General features: G+C 27.0%; 1 protein-coding gene across 5 annotated transcripts in view; it reads left to right on the top strand.

The window, feature by feature from the left end:
• The window catches only part of LOC132943174 (calcitonin gene-related peptide type 1 receptor), a 153,916-nt gene extending 138,393 nt beyond the window's left edge, over positions 1-15,523 (top strand). For 4 of the 5 annotated variants that reach the window (XM_061012031.1, XM_061012032.1, XM_061012030.1 and 1 more), the window contains exons 9-11: positions 21-62; positions 1,004-1,093; positions 15,078-15,523. In XM_061012031.1, the coding sequence (XP_060868014.1) occupies positions 21-62; positions 1,004-1,093; positions 15,078-15,125 (180 nt within the window). In that variant the 3' untranslated portion in view covers positions 15,126-15,523. The remainder of the gene's footprint in view (positions 1-20; positions 63-1,003; positions 1,094-15,077) is intronic. The other variant, XM_061012034.1, reaches the window with a different exon arrangement.
• Positions 15,524-26,964: the final 11,441 nt, after the last annotated feature.

Genomic DNA, 26,964 nt, shown 5'->3' with positions numbered 1-26,964 from the left:
AAGTATTTTTTATTTTACAGGGGCTCTGTGTAGCAACGTTATTTTGCTTTCTAAATGGAGAGGTATGTATAATTTACAATTATATTATAAAAAGTCCAACGTTGAAAATGGTTAGGCTAGAAGAAAAGATTGTTGCCAAAGACATTGCTAATATAAAAACATTTTATTTTATTTTTTAAAAGTTTTTTCTTTTAAAACACATGGTTATATATATTATGTTAAAAGAAAGTTTTAACGTGTCACATTATTATTGAACCATGTGTTTTGTTTTGGACTAAATCTAATTGTACAAGAAATATTTCGAGTAAGAAAATAAGAATGATTTATTACAAAACATGCGGTCGTTTCGATCCGAGTGAGATATAATGGATATGTATCCAAAATACACGCCATAAACAGGTAAACGCGTTTACCATGAACGCGGTTACGCAGCTATTGGCGCTTTTGAATATTTTGATTGCATAATATGCACACTATTTTTATACATTATACTTTGACGCCATAAATCATAATCATATAGAATTTATTTTAATATGTTCGTGAGTTTATGAGTATTAATTTTAGGTATGGTGGTAGGAATTTTCATAAAAACCGCGGGAAACACTCGCAGTTCTCGTTAATCCGTATGCTTTTCCATACGACTATTCCGTTTTGCAATCATCACGGTTCGTTCGTCCAAATAATATCGTACATATAAGCCAACGGTACTTCCTGAGGTAGTAATAAAGCAATCGGCATTTTCCCAGGGAGAGTCCTTAGTACTAATTTTTACTTTTTATCCGTGTGATACGTAGGTATATAATATTGTTGTCATTGTTTGACATTTATTTATAATTCAAATATTAACACTGCGTACAATTAGTTAATCGATATAAATATTCGAACACGGTTCAGCGCGGGGGAGGGGGTCAGATCCGATTACCCTCCCCAATGTGCCGCTGACATGTCAGTCCGCTCGAAAATAACATAATATGTCATGTCGTATGTTGGTTTTTCTTCACAGGTCGTAGCGCAGATCAAGAGACGGTGGCAATTCATGTTTTTCCGGACGAGGGCCAACTCGTACACAGCAACAACGGTCTCGGTACGTCAGGTTAGCCACTGTTTACTATTTGCACGTTGCACGCGCCACTCATCCACCGCAACCTGCACAATTTGATAATAATTGCCCCTGCGCGCTGTCCGACGAAATAATTCTCGGGGTGGTTTCTCACATCGTAATAGGTCTCTACTCGGCTGGACGTTTCATCGACGGTCTCTTACCGCGGGTAGGCCGCAAGTGGCGACTTACTGTCGTCGAATATGCGACTTTTGTCAGTAATTCCGAAACCCCCATCATCCCTCGCCCCCCGACGGCAACTGGTCGGATTACTTACGGTCCACGTCCACGTACACGTTTCGGCCGGCAGCTGTAAGATTTCCCGTCGGTTTTCCCGTCCCGGCGTTAACCGTTATTGTATAGTTATCACAATAATACACTCTTTATACCGATCGATCGTACGGGCTTTGGCGTTTTTCCACCGATTCATCTCCGGTATCCGGTCCCGCTACGCCCGCACACAACGGAAGTCGAGCGGTAACGCTTCAAACCGCTTACAGTCGTAGCTTAAATCGATCTATGGTTTGGTTTTTCTATACCCGGTACCCACATACATCTAGGTTATTTTATTTAAAAGTTTTCCCCGTCCAAGTAAACTATGGATTACACCGTTTGGGGCACTTCGTATTCGTCGGTAACGAGACAACATTGGTAGTGATCGACCCCCGGTATGATAATTCGATCTATTATCAAAAACTTACATCCGTTTATTCTAAACAATTTTAACATGTTCTGCCCGAAATCATTACTGTTAAAACAAGGGGTAGTTTTCAAAATATGTGAAATACATTTTATAACCACCTGCAGATTGGTGGTTTCTTAACGAACACCGTACGTTCATTATATTATTCAATAGAACATTTTTGATTGATTTGATAAAAGTAAGTTGGTAATGGTTCGATAAAAATATATATAGGTACGATCAAAATTCACTGATCTGTAATAAAACGAAAAAAAAAACAGTGAAATCATTTCATCTTATAGTTTTGTACCTCATCGCATTTTCGCCAGTACCTACCTAATATTAAAACGAATTACTATGAAAATACATCAAAACAGATCTTCATAAAATATAATATGATGTTTTGACAGAGCAAACAAATTATGTCTCTGGTTGAATAATAAGTTGACTGCGCCAGTTGTATCACTGCTATAGTGAAGTTATTACTTTCCTAACGACACTATATAGAGTCATTCTACTCTTCAATACATTAAATATTATTTATTTTTTGTATAATGTTTATTCGTAAATCCCATACGTGTATTTTGTTGGATACATTACAAATATTTGTAGTTCAACACTACGCATCGCAGATATTGAATAAAAATGACGTACACAAAACAAGTATTTATTGGATCGAAGTAGTAGTTGTAACTTTTTATATATACCTACCTGTTTTTATTTTATGTGAAAGTGGCTTTTCTTGTAGATGGCAAGTATACACTAAAATCTCTCGTGAAGATTACTTAAGACTGCTGTGTGTGTTTGATGGTTATGGAGAATTTTTGGTCGATAAGACCGTGTTCAGATTACTGACGAGGCAACGAGGGCTTAAAATGTACACATATAATTCGGATTATCGCAATCACGTCACCGTACTTATGTAAAATGTAGCATTTTTTTATTTTTCAGAAACTACACATGGAGATAATTTTAATAGTAATTATTTTTATCTTGTGTGTATTATGGTATTTTCCCAGCCGTTATATCATATTGTGTGATATAAACAGTGAATTTATTGAACTTCTAATTTAACGATTTATGTCATATGAATATTACGGATGTATTTTACAATAATTACCTACCCACCTAACGTATTTATTTATTGAGGCATTTTATTTTTCATCATTAATATTGCTTATTACTATTTTTTTCATACATTAATTGCGATTCAATTTTTTTATGATTTTCGAGATTTTTCAAACATGTTTCATTTTGAACGAATATACATATATAGTTATACTACCTGTAATATGTATACTTTTAGGGTGGTCATTTTTACGCAACTTTTGTATTTTGGATAATATTTGTTTCTAGAATTCAGGAAGCAGTAGTGTAAGTCTAGCATGATATATTTTATAAAGTGTATAATATTATTGATGTTTCTATTTATTTTCTCGTTCCTACAGATTTTTATTTCTCATCTGTGCAAAGTTATTTTTATTTAGTTATATTTCGTGTTCATATTTATTCACACTATATTTGTCAGGATTTATAACATAGTTTCTATTTGTACTCGCATTTTGGTTTCTCGATAATACTACAGCTATAGTGTTCCACAAATTGGTACTACTTTTAGATACCCAAATTATATATTTGGGGTTTTTATTTTTGTGTGACTTTCGGCAAGTCACTCATTATTTTGGTATCAAAAAGTATTATTATACTTCAATAAGAATGGTAATAGCTTAGGTTATTCATACGAACAGATAGTTCAGAACTATATTTTTGTTGTATAGTATTAATTGTTTTAAGTTTTCATAAAACATAGTCGTTATAGTGTTCCTTCGCAAATGTATTTAGGTGTGTAATCCGTTAAGTTGATTCATCACTTCTTGCAAGTATAAAATTTGAGTTCATTAAATAATACTCACAAGTCACACTGTGCTAGAAATTAAAACTTAAACCTAAAGCACATTATATTGACCCACAATTCTGGTATTATAATTTTTTAGTCTTTGTATTATTTTCAATTACTGTGTTTTGGTATTCTAATATGTACTGTTAATTGTTTTTAAAGTTCTCATTGCTTGCTGAACTGTATAGCATAATTTAATATTCCCGTTACAATGATCACATTGTGTTTTTTTCAAGCTAGGCAGTACCACTTTTACATAATGTGTACGTATGAACATAATTTCTTTGTAAATATTTGTGTTTGTTCTAAACATTTGCGCTTATATGTGAGTACATCACACTACAAATTGCGCTAGATGTTTACACTTAATCATAGTATATAAATATATGTTTTAACTAATAGTGGTTAATGGGAAAAAAATAGCAGCAATTTAAGTTTTTATCAAGCTGCACTTAGAGACGTTTCATTGAATGCAATTAAATTATAATATGAAAATTGACAGGTTTTGTTTTTGCATTATTAGCTCAACAGTTTGGTTTACTTTTTTGTTAGGGTGAATAATTTGTGTTTAATCTTCAAATATATGGTAGATATAGGAATAAAATTACTTAATTCCCATTTTTACGAAAGTGGTTAATTAGTTGTTTTGGATTTCTCCAGTGTCATACCTTTACTGTGATTGATTATTTTGCCTAATTGTCTAGTGTAGTATTATATTGTTGTAACTAGCGTGTGTTTATAAATAAATAAATAATAGCATATAACCAACACGTTGATCAGTAGATAAACATGTTATCGGAAGCTTTTAAAGGCGAACCAACACAAATGATTTGCGATTAACCAAATAGACTACATTATGATACATTATATGAGGTTAATACCGAACACGGACGTACCATTAAAAAAATTGCGTAAGTTTAACCATAGCTGTTATTAGTAAGCATATGGGCTGTGGGTACAACACGTTTTTAGATATTGATTAAAAATAATTGAAATGAAATCCAATAAAGTACTAGAATGTATTTTGTTAAAGTGTAAAGAACAATGCATTTCAAATATAAAATTATCATTAAATATTTATAGATAGCGTAAAATCGACAGATCGTGTATTTTTTCTTATCGTTATAACACATTATTGTCTCTTCCCAAAAGTTATTTTCCTTCTATACCTATATAAATGCAATCATTGAATAAATGTCAGCGTTCGGTTGATTAATAGTTTAAATCATACATTTCAGAAAACACATCGTCTTTAACGAAACTTTTACCGAAACCATCTCACAATTCCAATTTCACTAGTAATTACGTTTGTAAAGAAGTATCAGTGAAGAGGAAAAAGTAGTTATTTGGATGTATCGGTCAAAACTAAGTTTTGTACTTTATCATCCCCTTGGTACAGAAATTCACTCTATAAATAAATACTATAAAATATGTCTTTGTAGAAACGATTGACACAATCGTTTCTCTAAGCTTAAAATCAATTATAAAAATGTGTTCAGTACTTTTTTCTCTCTTTTAACATGTTTTTTTATCATGCGAATTCTCACATTCAAAATATTAGAACCAAACATGGAAAAACCAAGAAAGTCGCTCTACTGCGTATTACATTTTGGGTCACCTCGTCATTCATAAGGTCACTATAATAGATATTTTAAACTTTAGTTTAATTATAAATTATTGCATAACATGAAAAACGATTCTGAGCAGATATATCTCCCAGCCTTCATATTTTTAAGGATATTTATAATTTATTCATATTTTGTTGGTTATTGATTTTGTTACCTATCGGTAATATTAATCTAATTTTTACTAAAAACATACATATTATACTTGATTAATTATTTAAATACTATATCATATTATTATGTAGTTGTTATTAACTAATAAATTAATACCAACGTATAGTATAATGGTGTGAATACATTCATGGAATCAATAGGTACCTTTAAAATCAGTCTAAATATTTTGAAAATTGAAGCTTTTTTTTTGTTCCTAGAGATAAATAAAAAAAATAAATGATGAAATAAAAAAAATTCACACACACACACATCCTTGCTGTAAAACTAATATATTCATCGTTCTCTTTAAAAATGTTCTAAAAAACAATGTTTGTTTAATTTTTTACTTTGTGGTTTAAACCACAACGATTCATTTTTACTGATTATTAATAATGTACATATAATTCGTGACAAAGTATTGCGTTATAAAAAGATAAATACGTAAACGTATGAATGACATAAACTTTAATTAAAAATATTGTATTTTCTAACAATTTGAAGTATATCTGTTATAGAAATAACATTAAGTATTTTAAAAAATCATGAATTTAAAACGTGTACGTATAATATAATATACTACTGAATAGCTAATTTAATTAAAGTATATAGACTATAGAGTATAAATCATTCTATCCATATAATTTTTATTACCAGGCGTTCCGCATATAGTTATAATATTGACCTGGTTTAGACTTTTACTGTGATGTGCCTTCAGTTATCTATTTGAAACAAACAATAGGTAGCAACAATATGGCAGGTGTCATGGAATAAATTGAAATCGACGATTTTTTTTTTCCTTTAGCGAAACAAAAATACACTAGAGGTCGAATGCTACTTGTTGGACTTTATGATAAATTAATTGACAGCTCTGTAAAGGTTAAAAATAAGAATTTCAAAGAAATAAAATCGAAAACCTACAAATGTATCGAAAAAACTTACAAGTCGTGTAAAAAAATATAAAGCACGTTACACTTTATTTTTTTAAATTTATTTAGCATATGGTATAGTGTAGGTAGTTTCTACAAATAAAGACATAATAATAATAAGCATGAGACAATTATACAGCATTAAATCAGTATTATATAAAATATTATAAAAAACGGAATCTAAAATAAAATAAATAACATATTATAGCCACAATACTTATAATTCTGTTCTTAATTCATAAATGATAGGTAACAAGTAGCAATGTTGTTGAGAGTAATTTTAATTAACTAAAGCTGAACTTTAAAATTAAGTTCAAACTATAATGCACCTAAGTATTTTTTCATGTTTACGTTTACGTTGTGACAGGCACACTCAAAATATTACCATGGCGTAACTACCATAAGCTTTCAAATAATAACTTAATTTTTTACTGGTGTGTGTAAACAAAAATAAAATATACCATATATAAACAAATAATTTAAATAAAACACCACTTGAATGCAATAGTCACTTATAATGTTGTGCGTCTATTTCGGTATTATTAACTGCGAAGAAGCATATTCCATTTTGCAATGGATTTAAAATAAATTCTCAAAATATGCATAGGGTAGTTATTCATAGGTAATTAGAAATAAATAACAATCCTTAGTGGTTTAATATAGATGCAATATTCAACAATAGAAGTTAGGACTGCACAATACCACGAGGTTCAAAAATTCTATATTTAAACCTCAAAAATTACTGTGCTTTGGTGCCCTTATAGTTTGCTCTGACGCACTTGCCCCATTTGCCTCCCCCTCTCTTAGCACAGCCCTGAGTGCTTTCATTAGTAAATTTATCTATAATAATGATTTATTAATTTATAATAAGACATTTCAGAGAATATAGAGTTCAATCGGAAAATGTGTTTCTCATAATACATAATGGAATTCAAGCATTATAATAGGAGTTATAATAAAGTATTAAATACATTTTTAAAAAATCGTCCCTATAGATCTTTAATATTTATCAACTATTTTTATAAAAACTTATAAGGAAGCTTGTATTAAATTGTCATGCTTTTTGAACCAATAAATACTATTTTATTGACATTTATAGAATAAAAAACTAAAAAAGAGCGTGTGCCAGATCGCGCACGACAGGAATTTAGGGAATTTGTTAACACCAAAACACGATATTCCGATTCCATTCCGACTGTTATAACAGAAATAATGGTGCATGAACTAACCCATCGAAAATAATACTTTCAATGAACCTATAATGTATATTTATGGGTATTATTAAAAATATTATTATTTAAATATAATTCATACACAGTATACATACCAACCAAAAATATATAATGTGCGTGTCACAAACATATAATACTAAAACAATATTATGTGTCATGCGACTAAGCGATTATGCAAGAAAATTCCCTATTAGTGATATTATAATATTATTACTATACGCGTGGCGTACAATACATGTGAACGATGGTGCGAGACTACGGTAGTATATGGTCAATGTTGCCAGACGTACGAAGAACTTCATATCTGTACGAACATTTTGCTTAGACTTACCAATATTTTAGGACTTGACGTCTAGTAACGCGTCACTATATATGTACCTCAGGCCGTAATGAATGGGCTGGAAGTACCCCTGTACTTAAAAATGTAGTATTTTGCGTGTAAACAAAATTATATCCCCCACCCCCAAGACAAATTCCTAGTAACGTAACTGATGTACCAACCTTATACTTGTATTACGTATGTGGTTTTACACCTAATAATTATACCTACATTATAGGTAACCCATGAATCCGACTTACGCTAACCTGCCTAAAAAAGTTTCACTTCAGAAAAACCAATACCCTTTATAAATAATTTATTGAAATCATGATGTATGTTGAATGAACCGAATGTGAATTTGTGAAATTTACAATTTTTAATTTATAAAAATGTACAATTACGATGGTTTTAATTAATTGGGTTCCTTTTTACTTTTTATCCTCCCTAACGATCATCAAAATCGTTTTAAACGATCTATTTGATGTTTTATAGTTTATTTATTGATGTGATAAAGTTCTTACAGAAGACGATAATTTACTATTTCATTATTTATAATTATTATTCATTATTGTTTTTTTATAACTCATGTTTCTAGATTTTTGGAATTAATTAAAACTAATAATAAGGGATTTAAACTTACTACAAAAACTTTCTTTTAATCTTATTCGTATGATTTTAGAAAACCAAATATGCTTTGAAAATTAAAAACAAAACTTAATATAATAAAAATGCATTATGTAAGTAAAACAAATTATAATGATTTTGTTTGTTTAAAACTTTCCCAAAGAAAATAGATTTAGACATGGGAACTGTAAAACCAACCAACCATGTTTTTCATGACTTTAATAATTATTATTAATTATTAGTACACAATGTAAAAAACATATGAAAATATTTATATTTAAGTTAATTTATATATTATATTATGTAAGTATATAGGTATATTATGGTGTGCATTGATGGATATTGTTTAGTTTCAAAACATCGTCATTTTTAATTTTGTCTCTGAACGTGCTCTCTAATTTTGTATTGCATTACGTTTCCGTGTCACTTACATCCATAAATACGTTTGCCGAAACACTTGGTAATATTCATAATAAAGTTAAACAAGTGGGAGCATCAAAATTGAATAGAAACACTATTAAATTTTAACCATCTAAGTGAACTTTGAGAGTATTACTTCCTTGTCCACTGGATCCAAACTACCTTTGGACACAACTTTCAACCCTTAAAGTCGATAACGTTGCCGAAGCCAATATTATTATCGTTCGCTCTTGAAAATGACCAGTTTCAATAATTGCTTTTTTGAATAAATATAGTATTAATCATTGTTTACTACTCGTCCACAATAAATCCAATAATCTCGACTCCCATAGTATGTCTATGTAGATTATAATATAACTATTGTACATTCTCACCTGTAATTGTATTTAAGAAGTACTTTAATAATTGATAATAATTCTGCTAATATATTTTAAGGTTTACATTTTAATAGAATAATCTTGTTTGTGGATAAATGATAATAACTGTCGCTATCAATATAAATTTAAAACATGATCAATTATTAACTTAAAATCATTTACTATTCTTAAATTTAATAAATTTGGTTTCATCGATTATTGTAATAACTGAGTTATATCGAACCATATTAATTCCATTTTAGAGAGTCTCTGATTAGCGATGAATGTATTGGCTTTAAGATGTGTTTTTTTTTTTGCGTGTGTGTGTCTATCATTATATTTTGGAACAGTAAAAAGCTTTGATTTTCAATTTGAGGGAAATTATTGGTAGAAAATGTAATCTTGTTTGTACTTTGAGAGATAAAAAGTAAAAAATACACATTGCTTATAAAAATAACCAAGAAACAAGAAAAAATTATTAAAACAGGAATTTTTACGTGAACCCAGTCTTTGACAAAATGTATTTAATTTTTTTTGTTTAACTCTAAAATTAATAATTTTAGAAACTTGATATTTTTACAAAATATTATTTTAGAAGACGTGATATTTTAATTTTAAAACTGCGGTTTTTCTCAGATATTGGTGTAATATTGTATCGTAGTATTCCATATCATATATCATCCTCTAACTTAATTTTAAAGTATTAGTTTGAATTACAATAGTACATTAGATAAACGATTTTAACACATTTGATTTCATTAAGTTAGTGGTTTGATGTCCGTGATGTATATTTGTATACATGGTAGGTTAGGTTAGGTTTTCGTGAAACTGTTTGACTTATGCAAGCTTTGAGATTTCCTTTTTATTTCATTAATTGATATTAGTTCAATAACCTGAGATAAACTTTATTAATTATTACCAATATTGTATATTTTACTTTATGTTACCTATATAAACAATAAAACAATTAAAAATGCACCTTGGTCTTGTTTATGCTATACCGAATGGTTTTGATGACATTCAACACTTAAAGAGAATGCCGTTAGTTTTGTATTTAGTTCAATGGTTTTAAATTGCCCTTTGATTTGGTTTTTTGTTTAAATTATTATTATTATGCTATTGAGAAAGTTCAGATTAAGTTTTTTTAGTATACTTATACCGTTCGAACTTTAGTTGATATTCACTAATAATTCCAACTTTATGTTCTAACTACTTTCAATTGTTCATACTTTTAACGTCTTCTGAAACTAGTTTCTTGTTTATTGTTCTTTTTATTTTACTTAAATGCATTTACTTCGTGTCAGCGTTTATGATGATAAACCTCTAACACCTTTCAGAAAACATATATTTGAATGAATTTATTTAGAATTAAATGGCAAGTAAAAATATAATAATTTAAAGTTTATACTTTGTAATATATTTTTATTATAACACATGTTTCTTCATTTTGGACAGTTTATTTTTTTTTACATTCTAAACATGAACAAAATTCCACCTCAACTATAAATTATACTCCGAGAACACTAGGTAAGTTTTTAATAATATTAATTTATTCTGGTAAATTGCTAAAATGTGTTTGTCTTCTCACATTTTAAATTTGTATAAGCTACGATTATTTAATTTTGTTTAAATAAAATGATTGGTTTACATTAAAATAGTTGGATAAAACCAATTTCCTATTAAAAACCTATTATTCTTGCACGACAGTCATATTTATTCAAAAGAACCTAAAATTAATATACATATTTGTTGACACTTTATGTCACTTGTTTGTGAAACTTTAAATAATCAATATATTTTATGAAACAATCCAACTAGTGGCAAGTACTTTGCAGTCAAAGTGACTGTGTTAAACCTTTTGGACCTATAATTCAAGCTAGATTTGACATCACTTGACTGTATTTTGTTTTTAGTATTATATTTTAAAATAAGTAAATTGACAAATTATAAATATTATAACGTAGGAATGGTGGGGAAAAAATAAATATTTAATATGATGAGTCACATAACTAAGTATTACTGGCTATTTTTTAATAACCTACCGGCTACTCATATGAATAACTTATTTTTCTCAACACTAATGTACCTATCTTGCCTATACAGTACGCCGTCCATCTAATATTCTAGTTTGGTCTCGGATTCGCTCATCTCCACGAAAAATAAAATATGTTATCGATTTAATAATTAAACAAAAACAATGTAAAATTATTTATTTGCATTGATATTAATTCTTCATAAAAAAAATATAATATAATATATAGTCACCGTATTATTTAAGTAATATATTTAAGCTGGGTTGCATAAGCAATTTATTAAATTTAATGGATCACTAAAAATTTAATGGAGCAATCGTGGGCCACTGAATCTTGTTTAAGGGACCATTAGCTCACTATTGATTCATTAAATGTCTTGTGCAACCCAGCATTAATATATTTAAATATCACTACAATGTGAAATTATACGTCTTAACCGGGTTAATGATAATTGTTTGTTTCTAAGATTATTTTCTAAATTACGAATCACTGAATCTAGATTTATTAAAATCAAGTATATACATATTTACTAGAATATTATGATCTCAATTGTTCGTATTTTTTTTCTTATAGTTTATTGAATGCACATCACCTGTCTTATAATAAAGTTAAATATTTTCATTTTTTTTTTTTTTTTTAATGGCGATGCGTTTTTCACAATACTCTATTTTGGCTATAATAATAATTAAGATTAAATAAATACAATTTTAAAATTCAAATATAGGTATTTAAATGATTATATTCGTGAGGTATAAACAAAAATGTAGATGAGTTAATTATTTTAAGTATTATAGAAGTGATAGAAGTTTTCCTGATAATTCATCTGATAGTCCGTCTGTTGCAATGTCTAAAACATAAATGGAAACAAATGCAAATTTTCTCAAACTAACTTTCACATGGAATCATAAACTAAAAATGGTAGCGTTTGGTTTGATTAGATGGTAAAGCATCAAATTTAATGTCACATGCAATGAAACTTGGATTAAGATCGGTTATAAGGTTTTTATTTTTTATTTGGAATTAATGCATATATTTATGGGTGGACTCCGTCTAAACTTTCAGCTAGTATAACCATAGGCGAAAACCGCAGGGGGGCTTATCCTCCCCAAATATATCATTACCCTCCCCTCCACACCAAAAAAATATACGGTTTTTTAATTGTGTGGGATCGAGCCCCCCACTCACATTGATGTTAAAAATGTTAGCCCCCTTGAAATTTTAATGGATTTGCGCGCCTATGAGTAAAACATATACTATAACAAATAATAAAGGTGCTTTAGAAGTACCATCCATATACCATATACCTTGGAGTCCACTAAAATTTCAAGATAAATTGAAGAACTCCCTTAAAAAAAGTAAATAAAAACTAGGGTTACAAACTTATGACCATATCAGTATTTACTGTTAAATATTTAAAACTACCAATCATAATTTATTGTTTTTTTAATACAACAATTATTATTATGTTATATACATACTTAAAAAAATGTATTACCTAATTTTGTATGATAAAATGACGATCAAACATTACTCCGTATATGTAAATTAATTATTATTAATTAGGTATATAAGCCATTATCATTAACTGTATTATTAACCCGAATCAATGTATTGCTGAAACTATGTCGCCGAAATGGCATCGCTAAATTGACCAATCCGGGTATTTCCCTTATATCTAGTATAGATTCAGATTTGATGTTTAGACAAGTCCATCAACATAATATTATTCTTTCAATAAATGTCTGTTTAAGATACAAAAATAAAAACATTTTGACGCTGATTAAGTAAATATTGGATGCAATAAATGGCTTAATTAATTAACTGTTTAATAATCAGATAATACTGATTTGTTGAACTTTGGACAGTTGTAGTTATTCAAGAAATGAATCGAAATCGAACACAATCATATTTTAAAAACAAAAACAACCAATACCAATATTTACTATTTAGTTATTAAAATCGTGATTTACATTGGGAAAGAAAGAATTAATATAATGTAATTTTTGAAAACTGTGGAGATTTGGACAAGTATTAAATGAAAAAACACGACTTATAAGAAATCAAGAAACGCGTGTTTTGTTTTTAATTTGGTCATTGAAATTCAAATTGTTCGTTCGACGCTGTGCAATAATTTTTTTAAATACCAAGACATCTAAGTAAAGCATTCCCTTTTAAAATATTTGTCAGTCTTAGATTTTTAATTATTTGATAGAACAATAACTTTTATATAATAAAATCAATAAGACTCAACAATGGTATAATAATAAATTATGGTACGTTATTAAAATCCGTCGATTTTGAACACAAACGATTGAACTTATGATAGATATACACGTCCTGTTGTGTTGGTGATTTATTGTGTAGATACTGTCTAGATAATATCCACATTGAATTAATCAATTTTAATATTTATAGTTTACGAACATTTCACTATTTAGTGTGTGTTACTTTAATTATTGCACTTTCGACACATTTTACACCGACAAGTCTTAACACGGTAAGGAATTGCAATATATCCACATGAGTACAATATGACCATAAAATGAATAAAAAAATTGCGTTAGGTTGACTGGAAGTCTCTTACTATAGTCCTAATATACGTTTGTCCAACTGCATTCTTTTATACATTTGAATCTCCTATAGGAGTGTATCTCCTACCTTTACGTATATTGTAAGATAATATTATTGTTATTATTCGCATGGATCGTTATTGAATAGTTTATATTTCCTTTGCATGTGAAAACGCATATAATAATAAAAAACAAATAATATTATATTATATAATACATATTTGTGCCTCGTGCGATATTATACGGTCGAAGACATCAATAAGTGCCTACGTTTATTATGTTAGTTTTTATCATAATAATAATATGCATAATATAGAACGGCAAGCGCATTGCAGTAGTTAATATTATAATATTATACGTAGTGATTTATTGATTTATATGCATATAATATATGTATATATTAGTGAACTTATATTTATACAAGTATCCATTGTTCAAAAAGGTTTTTTTTATTATTAATCCATCATAATATTATTATTGTCATCGTATTGCATTAATAACTGAATATATAGTTCACAGTTACATTACGTAGATAGAAAATATTTTTTAAGAATGTGTTGTATATACAATATAGTTAAGCTTGATAAATTAAATTTAGCTTAATTATGATACATCATTTAAATATATTCTGCTTATTATGTTGTGTGTTTTAATTTAATTAAAACTTAAGGTTAATTTTAAAAAAAACAATTAGTTACGTTAGTTTATGGGCAGTTGTTACACTATAATATGTACAATTTTCGAAATCCCATTAATTCTTAATTAATTTGTAATATTACTTAATTAGTCAAGTACAATAAATTAATTATACGATTGTCTCAATAACCATACAAATATATTATGTATAATATCATTTGTTTTTAATTTATTGTCCTTAATATTATGTAGTCTTCCATTTCTTTAAGTTTCATCAAACACTAAAAGTAGATTATTTTTATCTCATCTAATACTCGACTTATTATTATCACAAAAAATATTTGAAAATTAACTAGAAATCTCATAGACCTTATACTAAAGTTAGTAAGGTAAGTATAAGGTCTATGGGAAATCTACCTTTGTCACAAATTTCCATCACTGATGATTTTTCTAAATATTGCTTTGATCGAAAATAAGATAAATTAATATGAATTATATGTTACAGTTTGTAAGATCGACAGCAGGCCCAGGCGATAACGAAGATAAGGTTTAGAGGCAAGATGTGGTCATAAATCGTCATTTTTCAACGGAATATTAATACCTTTTTTAAAAAAAAAAACCTATACAGTAAAAGTACATTATATAATAAATGATATGTGTGTACAAATTTGGCACTGGTGCAGCTTCCATTCACAACACAATAATTAACTTATATGAGTTTGTATTTAATGTTATAAATTTATAATTATGATTCCATCTAAAAAAAAATGTTTTATTATTATTCATAATAAAACTATTATGTACAGTTAATGTTAAATATTGTATTTGTGTAGATTATAAAAGCATATAAACAGTTACCCTTATACGTACATAATTAAAGCTCCATAAATATTATGTAAATTATACCTATTTATTAAAGCGAATTAACAATATAAGTATGTTTTGTTCAAACGACTCGAGTTATTTAATACTTTTATTCGTAGAAACCTCTATCACGCCTAACATTAAATTTAATATTAATACCTATATTTTAAAGACTTTACCAATTATTATTACGGTCATTAACCTGAATAAATATTTATATAATGTTTTCAAATGTTATTTTTCAAGTATTTGTATTTGTATATTAAAAACTGTACTCGATTCAATCGAAAAGTAACATAAATAAACTGTTGTAAAACAATAAATGTTTAAAATAAAATAAAATTAGCCCGTGATTTTGAGGGTGACGGTAAATTTCAATTATTGAATCAGTGTTAAGTTTTATTACTAGAAACATTAAAGTTAATTTATTTTAACATAATGTTACGTTAAAAAGTTTCTATTTCATGCTAATTGTAAAATATATGCACTCTGGAACGTATTTCCACACAACGGCAGGTATGTATAAATAAAGACACTTTAAACCTGAATAATTATTAATACATTTTCACTTTTCGCTTGGGTACCGTGCATAAAATATAAGCAATATAAACAAATATAATTTATGAACCAATTATTAGGTATGTGAAAATAATTAAAATTCAGTACTTTAATAAGATCCCTGAAAATTACATCAGCAGTATAATTTTATGTGTTATCTTATTATTAGGTAAGTATCAAAATTGTATGAATATTAACTCCATAAAACAAAATGCGTTCCTGTAGAGCCCACGTCACAATAAACAATAAATTATCAACTAAGGATACCACTATGGCGTTACCTATATAGTTGAGCTGATTATTGGGTCATAGAAAAACTCTGTTGATAACAATAACTGATGAGTTTAAAAACGTATTTCAATTGAATTTAACTGAAATAAAGAAGACACGAGAAGGAAAAGTAGGTACATTAATTACACTAAAGCTTTCAATTTAAATGTGTTTCACTCAAGCCATGACGTATGCATTCTACGCATAATTAAGTTTTTTTTTTTAAATAAAAAAAATTATTTTGACCAATGCACATTTTGTATCATTAAATGTATTATAATGTTAGGAGTCAAATTGTTTTTAAATAACATTGAAACATACTGCCATAGCTTTATGGTAATAAAGATTGGTACTGTTTAAGATTTCACTTACGTGTGTAAACATAAGTACGTGGTAATTCATGTATTTATTATTATTGTAGTATAAATTAACGTAAGTATAGATATTTTATACCGGTACAATTATATATTGTACCTACGTAGATACATTAAGCGTGATTAGTGATTTTAATAATTTTATATTTAATATTTTAAGACGATAATCAGCAATAGGCATGTACTTTCATAATTCCCATAATTTTCAATATAAACTAATACGATGGTGGCTTAAAAAAAAACGCAATTATTTGCAACAAATCCGAATTTAAACATTCATTTATGCATATGATGATAATTATATACTATGCAGATTTCCTGAAATGCATATTATGACACGCAAACAAACCACTTCAAGTTTGTACATTTAATTGCTACATAAACATAATAATGCGTACATAAAAATATAAAATATGACCTAAATTTAAATATTATAAAAAAAAATTAAAAAAAAACTCTGTTGGTTTTATGATTAATTATTTTAACCGAGGTTGAGGTTTCAATATTGCGCACAAACAGTACTAAATAATAATAATTATAACTCAGAAATTAATTGATACAATATTAATGTACAATCTTATAATTCATTGAATATATAGTTAAATTTTAAGACTATATTATATTTATAACGAAACGAATTTCATTAAATATTTTAAATATTTTTTTTATCAATTTATGTCATAATTTAAATCGATTTAAAATATATATACAAAATATTTGAAAACTAAATTTAAATGTGAGAATATATAGTATTTCTGGTATTAAAATTAATTATTTCACCAAATATTTATTTTTAATTTAAAAAGAATTGTCTTATTGATAACTTAAAATTAATTAAACACCGACAAAAACTATTTATTACAATGTACACCATTAGGTAAATATTAGAATTATATACTTGAAACTTTATTTAGCACCAGAGATATTCAAATCTCAACGTTGGATTTATCGTGCAAGGAATAGTTTTTATGTTTTCTTTCCTTTTACACCAAAATATTTGGCTCTCAGTTATTGTTTTAAACTTTATACATTACGTAGCTTTTGCAGACTAAAACTTGTAGCGTACGCAGTTTGTGGATTTATTATAAAAAGAACGTATAGTTTGTCATTGTTAAAGGTGAAACAAAGTAATTTGGTTTAAAAAAAAATTGTTTGACTAAATTGTTTTAAAGCAGACATGTATATTATAATAATTAATTTCAATTCACAAAAAATATTTAAATGCCTGTTTTAAAACGCAATGTGTACATTACAAGTACCCTTATAAGTACTTTAGTACCTACCTAACATTTAAAATAACATTTTTCAAGTAATAGGTAATCATTTCTAATATTACTTTATATTTTGTTATTAATTAAACCCTCTCATGTGGACATAATCATAATAGTTTAAAGATTTGTACATTCCTCTAAAGAGATAAGGCGAGTGTATATTCTAATGCTAACATTTAATGGGACAAAAATGCTTAGTATAAGACTTTTAGTTTTAAAACCCCATTGCTAAAAGTATTTAATTGTAATATAATAGGTATGTATGTCACAAAAATACGTTCCAAAATTGTAGTTTGTACATTCAACCACATCGGTTAAATATCCAGCAGTCATTGCTTGTAGAGAAGATAAATCGTCAAAACTTTAAGACATGAATAATTTTTCGTAGCATTTCCGTTGATATTTCCTCTTATTATATTATAGATATGTGGCTAGTGGCTACTGAAAAGTTTTCGTTAAGTTTTGAAGTTCGTATGTATAAGCCCTTTCATATTTGCAACACATATATTTTATACTATGGGTTGTATACATTAATATTTTTATGAAATATAATATATAAGTAATAAGTATATTCAATTTTTCCTCGGAAATTGAAAGTGCAGTTATAAAACTGGAACTGTATACCTACATTATTTTAATACTAATAATTTGAAAGCATGGATAATAACTGAGAGCGTTTTAAATAATGGCTCACTCTTGTTTGTGTTTATAATAAAAAAAAAAAAAACAATAATATTAGGGCATTTATAGATCACAAACCCTGATATTAAATAACTAATTAAACAAAAAACGAAGATTATACGACATTGTGATGTAATTTAAAATAGCATCGATTAAAAATATACTATTATAATATGTTTTCGTTAATTTTAATCTTTATGTCACTATATTTTTCGATTGATTGTGCCTCTATGGCTCGTCGTTTAAATGGCGTGCTTAATTGTTTTTAATTCAAATAATTTAAAATCGATATTCAAGACTGTAAAAAAACTCTTAGCCTTGGACGTATACATCGTGTTGAGAAGATAACATGTATGGAAGAGTTTGCCATAACGAATAGTGTGCAATAGGAATATTATTAATTTAATTATTCTACACAGCAATGTACCTATATTGCCTATACGTTGAGCCGTCATACAACATAGGCCATGATATTAGTTAAGAAATCGTCTGTTTGTGATCACCTCAGCTCAGAATATTGTAGAATAAATTTAAAATCGACATTAAATCATTGCAATCGAAATTTTGTTGTCGAAGTTCGGTTTATACTACTTTTAATTTATAGTACATATTAATATAGGTTTTATTTTAAAAAAATAATTGAAATATAAACATAACAGCTGCAGCATTTTTGAACAAAATTTCTTGTCGCAAAAATATGTTGCATTTACTTACAGTATGGATATCAGCTAGACAGAAAAAAAATTTATTAACCAACATTTAAAAAAAAAAACTATTGTTTTTCAATTGTTTATCTAAATCTATACACACTATATTGTTTCACAATAATTATTATTAAAAATATCGCAATAAACTACACATCATACTATATTCGTTATGATATTGAAGGCGTGATATTTAATCGTCGAAGGAACCGTTGGTAGCCAATTAAAGCGTTGCTCAAACTTTCTAATTTGATCCTTATACGGCCAATACGCGTTAACGATAATTGATATTATCCTCATATACGGACTACTATAACAATATGCATGTTACGTATATTTATCATGGTTATGATAACAATACTAAACGTTCAGTCACCCGTCATCAATCACACAAGGCTGGACCCAAAAACAACAAGTCGCTATGACAAGACAAGATGATCCATAGTGTAAAGTATACGTTTTATACTACCTATTTGTAATAATCGTAACAATGTTAATATTATTTTAATAACATTTAATAATATGACAATATTATTCATTCATCTTCGTGTATAAGCTGTATCTGTTTTGGTTTTCTATAAAAATTGCTTCTATTTTCAAACAATACCCTGCAGTCAGTATATTAAAAAAAATAATGATAAATATAATAGGTAGTTATTGTATACATTTTCCTAGCATACAGAGTGAATCACCAAACACGCTCACCACCATTGTTTTTCTTCTGTTATGAATTTATTCAACTTCTTAGTTCTTTTTAGAATTTTTAAGTGTACTTAAGGACCATATTTTGAATTATTTAGATTTTTATATTATTGAAGGAATGTCCTGTAGTAATACAAAATTATTATTTTCCAATAAGACCTTTTTTTACTGTAAATTATAAATCAGGTATTTTTTTGAAAATGTTAATGTATTAAAATCAAAATTTGATCGAGAAGATTTTTTATTAAAATGTATAAACTTAGGATAATTTTACTTAACGAATAATTTTATGAAAATATAAAACAGTTGTAATATTGGATCTAGTATTTATTTAAACTTGTACAATTTTTAAGTTATGATTGGTGATGGATAAATAATAATTAATATAATTTTCAAATCATCACAGCCCCTAATATACCAAACCCATTGTCGTGGATCTAGTATGCTTAATCTATAATCTATAGTCCAAAATTTAAAAAAATAATTAACGTTACGCGATAGAATTCCGATTCAGATATACATCAACATTTTTAAAAAGTTATCTGATTAACAATGTATAGGTAAGAAAGGTGATTCTCATTTGAAAAAAGAAGTGGTATCACCATAGGAGACTTCTTAGAATATATTCTCTAAAAATAAGGCCATTAATAGTATATTTAAAAATTCCAAAAATCAGAATATTAATAAATTTGTTGTCTAAGAAAAAAATGTAGGTGAGCATGTTTGGTGAATCAACCTGTATATTATACTGCATACAATAACATTAAAAAATGCTAAATTATTAGTAATTAGGCATACAATTTAAATTAATCATATTGTCACTAACATAATATATATAGGCATTTATAAAAAAAACCTAACCTTAATATAAAATTAAATCTCTCGTAGTTGAGTGTGTATTTAAAAATATATTACAACTAAATTATCAACAGAAAAAATCTCTCTGAAAACTCACTCTGCTTTATATTAGGTGTCAAGACGTGTTCCTTATTGTCTTTGAGTCATTATAATGACCAATAGTTAAATTTGAATTCGTTGCATAAGATAAATGTTTCTGATCAAAAAGTGGATACCGTTTATAAGGCCTATGTTTCCAAGGATATTTTATCATTGGACTATTTATAGTTAATTCTTTTTACTAGTGGATTCAACTTGTTTTTTTCCAGTGACAAAATCAAATTCTACAAACCTATACAACTACATACCTATACATATAATTATTATTATTCCATTATTCCATATAATATTAATAATTAATATTAATTATAAACTATTAGAATTTAAAACTCAATACCGATACATCACGTAGAACGGTGTAATAGGTTCATGGTATAAATAACATACAATAATTCATCAAAATATTTTTTATTATAATTTTGTATGAAAAAATGTCCCTACGATAAAGTCAAGTCCCTACGAAAAATACTTTTAAAATTGAAATACAATTATAAAATTACTATAATCATTATATATTTCATTTAAATATTCAATTTTGTCAATTTTGAACATATAATGTGTGTACAAAAAAGTTGTGCGTATGTCTTTTGAAATATTTAAGTTGCTGTAAGAACAAATTATAAGAAATCTGATTTTTGAATTTTTAAGGCTTTAGCTATTAAAATTGAAAATTAAATTAATTTTAAATATAAAATATTTTTTAGCTTTCGTGGTTTTAATGAATTTTGTAAAAATTAGACCTTTTAACGCTTAAATACTTTCTTAGCTCCACTTAGAATCGAAAACACTATACGTATATAATTATTTATAATCTTACAGTTCAAAATGCGTTAGCTGAAAAGGTAAAATAGTGGAATAGGGTCAATACTGATGGTAGTGTTAAATTATTCAGATAAAATAGACACGCCTCACTGTTTCACTTTAGATGTAATTCCCGCCACTACTGAAAATTTACTTCTGTTTTGAACTTTCAGTCAGCAGGAAGTAAATAAATGTGCACGGAAACGCTAAAATCATGTTGGCGGCTTTTTTTTGTAGTACTTAATTTAAAAACTGATTTAATAAAGGACGTATACATTTCGTACACCGCGCTTTCACAACATTATGATCATTTAAGTTTATCTATTTTATAATGATATAGTTTTATACATGGTAGTATATAATTCTATATTCAAAATCTCTCAAATTTGTGAGGCTTTTACAATTTTAAACGATAGTTATTATGGTAGGAAAAAATTTCACAAAATTCGTGGAATCGTGTAAATTCACATAAAGCCATATATATATAATAATAATACTTACATGTAGGTACCCGGAATTTTCAATTTGTATACACTCGATCCACATGATTTTAATTCAACCATTATCACAAGTCACAAGTCCATTAACTTAATTGTGTAGATAAAGTATAAAATAAATAAAATCAATTACGTCAAACCAAAGCTATTATAGTATAATAGTTTAATAATACTATGAAATTATTGTCGTACCAAAATATTCGAAGTATTTAAAGTAATAATATTTAATCATTTATAATGTTTTAAGTTCCGACATTCATAGGTGATAGAAATTCAATTTACAGAACCTTGTATGTATGTGTATAAAATATCATTATTATAAATTAAACACAATTTTGCAAACTTTGCAGTGTTGCAGCCAATGATTATAAAGTTCTTACATAGTTTTCTTACAAGTATATTTGAAGAATAACGGTATTTTTATTTGTTCGTTTTCTAATATTATCATTTTTTAAATGGAACACTTTGGTTTATAAAAATAAAATATTTTCTTTTGTATTTTACAAAATATATTGAGAAATGGTACGACAGCAAATATTTCTTTTTAAATGTACGTACAATGTACATTAAACTAATTTTTTCTTTAACATATGTTACATTGTACATTTTTTAAGGTTTTATTACTATATGATTATATTGAAAAACGTTATGATAGACGCATTCAGCATTTTTCAAATTAATATACTTGTGTACCTATTATTATTTTTTGCAAAATCAACATTTTATTCTTTTACATGTGATAGTTTAACCATGAAAACCAAATTCTTTGTATTTATTAACGATCTAAATGTTGGTCATTATAATAAAGAATACCCACACACTTTGTTGAAACTTGAAATTAGTGTATAGAATAATTTCCCATGCATAAATCTAATTACAATTTCAACATATAAGTTATATTTAACATATATTAATTCTTTCAACGTCTCTTTTCATAACTGATAAATTATCATATATTTCTGTAAATGAATCACCAGTTATTATTCATATTTTAGTATCAAATTACGTATAAATAAATTATTAAGACGGATTTCAATCAATAAATCTTCCAAATCACTCATACTATATTGGTGTGTTCTATTAATTATACTTTTCTTGACAGAATAATTTAAAATCACAAATATAGAACTATAAATTGAAATACATATACCACTTATACAATCCATTTTATTTGATATTTATAAATGTATGTTTTTCATTGCGTTTAAGTTATTTTATTTTAATTTTATAAGTACAACTTAATAAATGAAAAAGAAACATTTTTAATTATTTTGAAATCGAATTCATAACAAATATAACTTTGGATTTTTAATTCTTGAAAACTCACTATATGGTATCATTGAAGGTAATAAAATAAATATCTCAAAACACAGACAATAATAATTATTCAGTAAATTGTTTTTTTTTTCGTTTTAATAAATGTACATGATTCAAATAATGCATCGGTGTTGGACACACGTTTCGCATTGCACAACTCAGAGCAGGAAAATTGTATCATTGTTTTAAATATTAAAGTAATGATAAATTATTGCATTCATACAACTATTCTCAGCAGAGTTTCGGGTTATCCTAAAATAGGTTACAGGGGGGTCCAAATATGGAAAAAAAACTAACGTCCCATTGTATTGCTTTTTTAATTTATCGTAAATGAAATAATTATCCATCTATATAGTACAATGTGCAATATGTTTAATTTATCGTTTAAAAATCATATATAATACATTGAAACTTTTAGAGCAATATTTTATTTTAAAATTCATTTTTTTTAAAACAAAATTAAATTACAAAAAAAATTTAAAACGTTTTTTTAAATAGTTTTCTGACTAATTAAATAACTTTTAAATGAACATTACATAATATTATATTTACTATGAAACTTATCCTTAACGTCATAAAGAATAATTCAATAAAATACTACACATAATAAATAATAAACATATTATATTCATTAATTATTGATTTCATTTATAGTTAGATAGGTCAGCCAACCAATTTTAAATACATATATTAATCTAGTTTAAGTGTAAATTATAAATATATAAATGTTTATACTTGAAAAAAACTCAAGACTTAAAACGTATTCGTATTAAGTCTTTTCCAAGTACAGTATAGTATATAAATATGTGAATTGATAATAATTATTCAAATTTAAAATTTACATCTTTAATATCGTTTACCTTATAAAAACAAACATGAAAATTTTACAATGTAACTATGAATGTATGTATGTATTACATAATGAATCGTTATAATTTTAGGTTATTATATTGTATATGTAATAATATTCACTGTCGTGCGTTGTATTGTATTTAGCCGTCGCAGTAGTGTAATGCACTATTATTGTTGTTTGATCATTATTATCAATAATGCGCAATATAACTGCCAATAATGAAAACAATAACTAGTATTTTAAAACGTCTTATGTAAATTAACGGATTACATCCGCAACCAAAAGGGATAAAGCCATAAACGACCTGCAAATGGTAACCATCATTTTCCCAGACACGGTATCACGAAAATAGTATATAGATTAATCACTCGGCGTCTGTCCCACGAGAAAACCAACGAAGTTTAGGTATAATCGGCCAACGTGGATGTCCCGACGAAAGTAGTTTTCTCTAGACGTTTAATTTAGGAACAACTCAAAGACCGCCGTCGGAAAATATGTTTCATTTACAACGTTCTACATATTATAATAAATATTATGCTAAGCATGCGGTGTGATGTGCTATGCGTATTATCGTAAAGGTGTTATTTTATTCGTCGGGAACAATAATTCGTTCTATATTATATTAGAGATACTAAAATATTGTTCAGTTATCGTTACACCTTTTTAATTTTATTTTCACGCGGGATTAAATATTTTTAATTCGCACGAATAACACAAAACACGATACAACAATTATAAAATACAATAGATTCCATTACCTATTATAATACCGACACCAGCAATGTTCTAGAAATTACTGCCGAGCGTTATGTAGCCGTATTGTTATTTATTCTGTTATATCGTTAACACGTTTTAATACTATATTGTAAATCAAATTACTAATTCTTTATTAGTCTATGATTTCATAAGAACAAATCAAAACTGCATACACATCTTTAAATTAAAAAAATATATACTTTTTACATTCGAGATTACATATTTACAATGAATAATTTTAAAATACGAGGAAAAGTGAAATTTAAATTATTATATCATTATGTTATTATATTATACAATATTTTCTGTAATAATGGTCTCAAGAATGGCATTTGATGTTATGAATCTACCTTTGACTATCTTCGGATTATGAAGATATATTCTGGTAAAAGTATTCTTTACAGTATGGTGAGTTTCCAGATTTCTTACGCTTAAGGTTACGGAAATATAATTCTAATTTTTGCAAGTCACCGAGTGCTCACCCAGACGATAAGAGTAAGTAATTACATTTGAAAAGTCTAACATAACATATTTATATGTAATAAACTTACTGCATATCCTGGATAAAAAAATGTATAACTCGAATACACGCACGGATACGCCATATCTGCACACTTTCGTAATAATATTAATAATAATAATAAAACAACGTTACATAATTTTAGATGTCATCTACATAATTTGATATGTCATACATCATGTACAATGTAGGTACGTTGAATAATTATTATGAGTTTAGCCTGGCAAATAGTTAAAGATTTACACAGCTAAAGAGTATACAACGAGATATAAAGACTCTCACTCCCACTCCATTTTCGTTGATTAGCTTAACTATATAAAAGTTAAATACTTAATAATCACTAAAAATACCTAAAACACATTTACGGTTTTTATCAATTTTTAAATAACGAGTATTAGATAATTTATAGTATAATATTATGTAGGTATTCGACCATTCTAGGTGCATATTTTGTGTCTTGCCACCCTCCATTTTTTTATTCCTTGATCCGCCTCTGGCTCTACTTATATATTGTGCGCAATAAATCGTTGTCGTAACTACGGTTAACCACCAGCAGTCGCCGTTCAAAGTTGACCCTTATCGCTTATATTTTTTATTCTGTTTGATAGTAGGTATATATATCGACCAGAAATTTGTTTTTATGTTGTAACTCTGTGACCTTATATTTAATACAGCCAGATATCCATACAACAGAACTCCAAACTTTCATGTGTATTTATTTATACTTAGTACAAAAGTATTTTTAAAAAAATTATAACCTCAAATTGGCCAATTCAAAATTAGTCTACTTTACGTCGATATCATGTGGCAATTATTACAGATTCCATACACAAAATAAATACATAACAGACCCAAATTGAGACCCAAATACAAGGAAAAGTTAAATTTAATATAAATAACTATTCTACTCATGTCGAAGTTCGTCCAATGGGACGATTGTTCGTTCTGTGAACCGTGTCTTTTTGTTTCATACACATTCATCGAATCCACGTTTTATTGTTAAATATATTTGTTGAATATGTTTTTTAGACTGTGCAATAGACATTAAAAATAAAAATAAAACAATTTTTACTCGTTATTTTAATTTTGTAGTATTGATTTATTATAACTTATAATACCTTCTTATTTTACCATGTTTTATATTATGTGAATATAATAGCTAACTATAGAAGTTGAATAAAATAATATTATAATTACATAATTTATTAGTCACCAATACAGAAATTGAATAATATGTTTAACGGTTTTCATTTTTAAACAGTAGGTA

The sequence above is a fragment of the Metopolophium dirhodum genome, chromosome 4, assembly GCF_019925205.1.
Source record: "Metopolophium dirhodum isolate CAU chromosome 4, ASM1992520v1, whole genome shotgun sequence".
In the NCBI taxonomy this organism is placed as follows: Eukaryota; Metazoa; Arthropoda; class Insecta; order Hemiptera; family Aphididae; genus Metopolophium; species Metopolophium dirhodum.
Note: the sequence above shows the minus strand (reverse complement) of the source record. Positions and strands in the feature narration are given on the sequence as shown.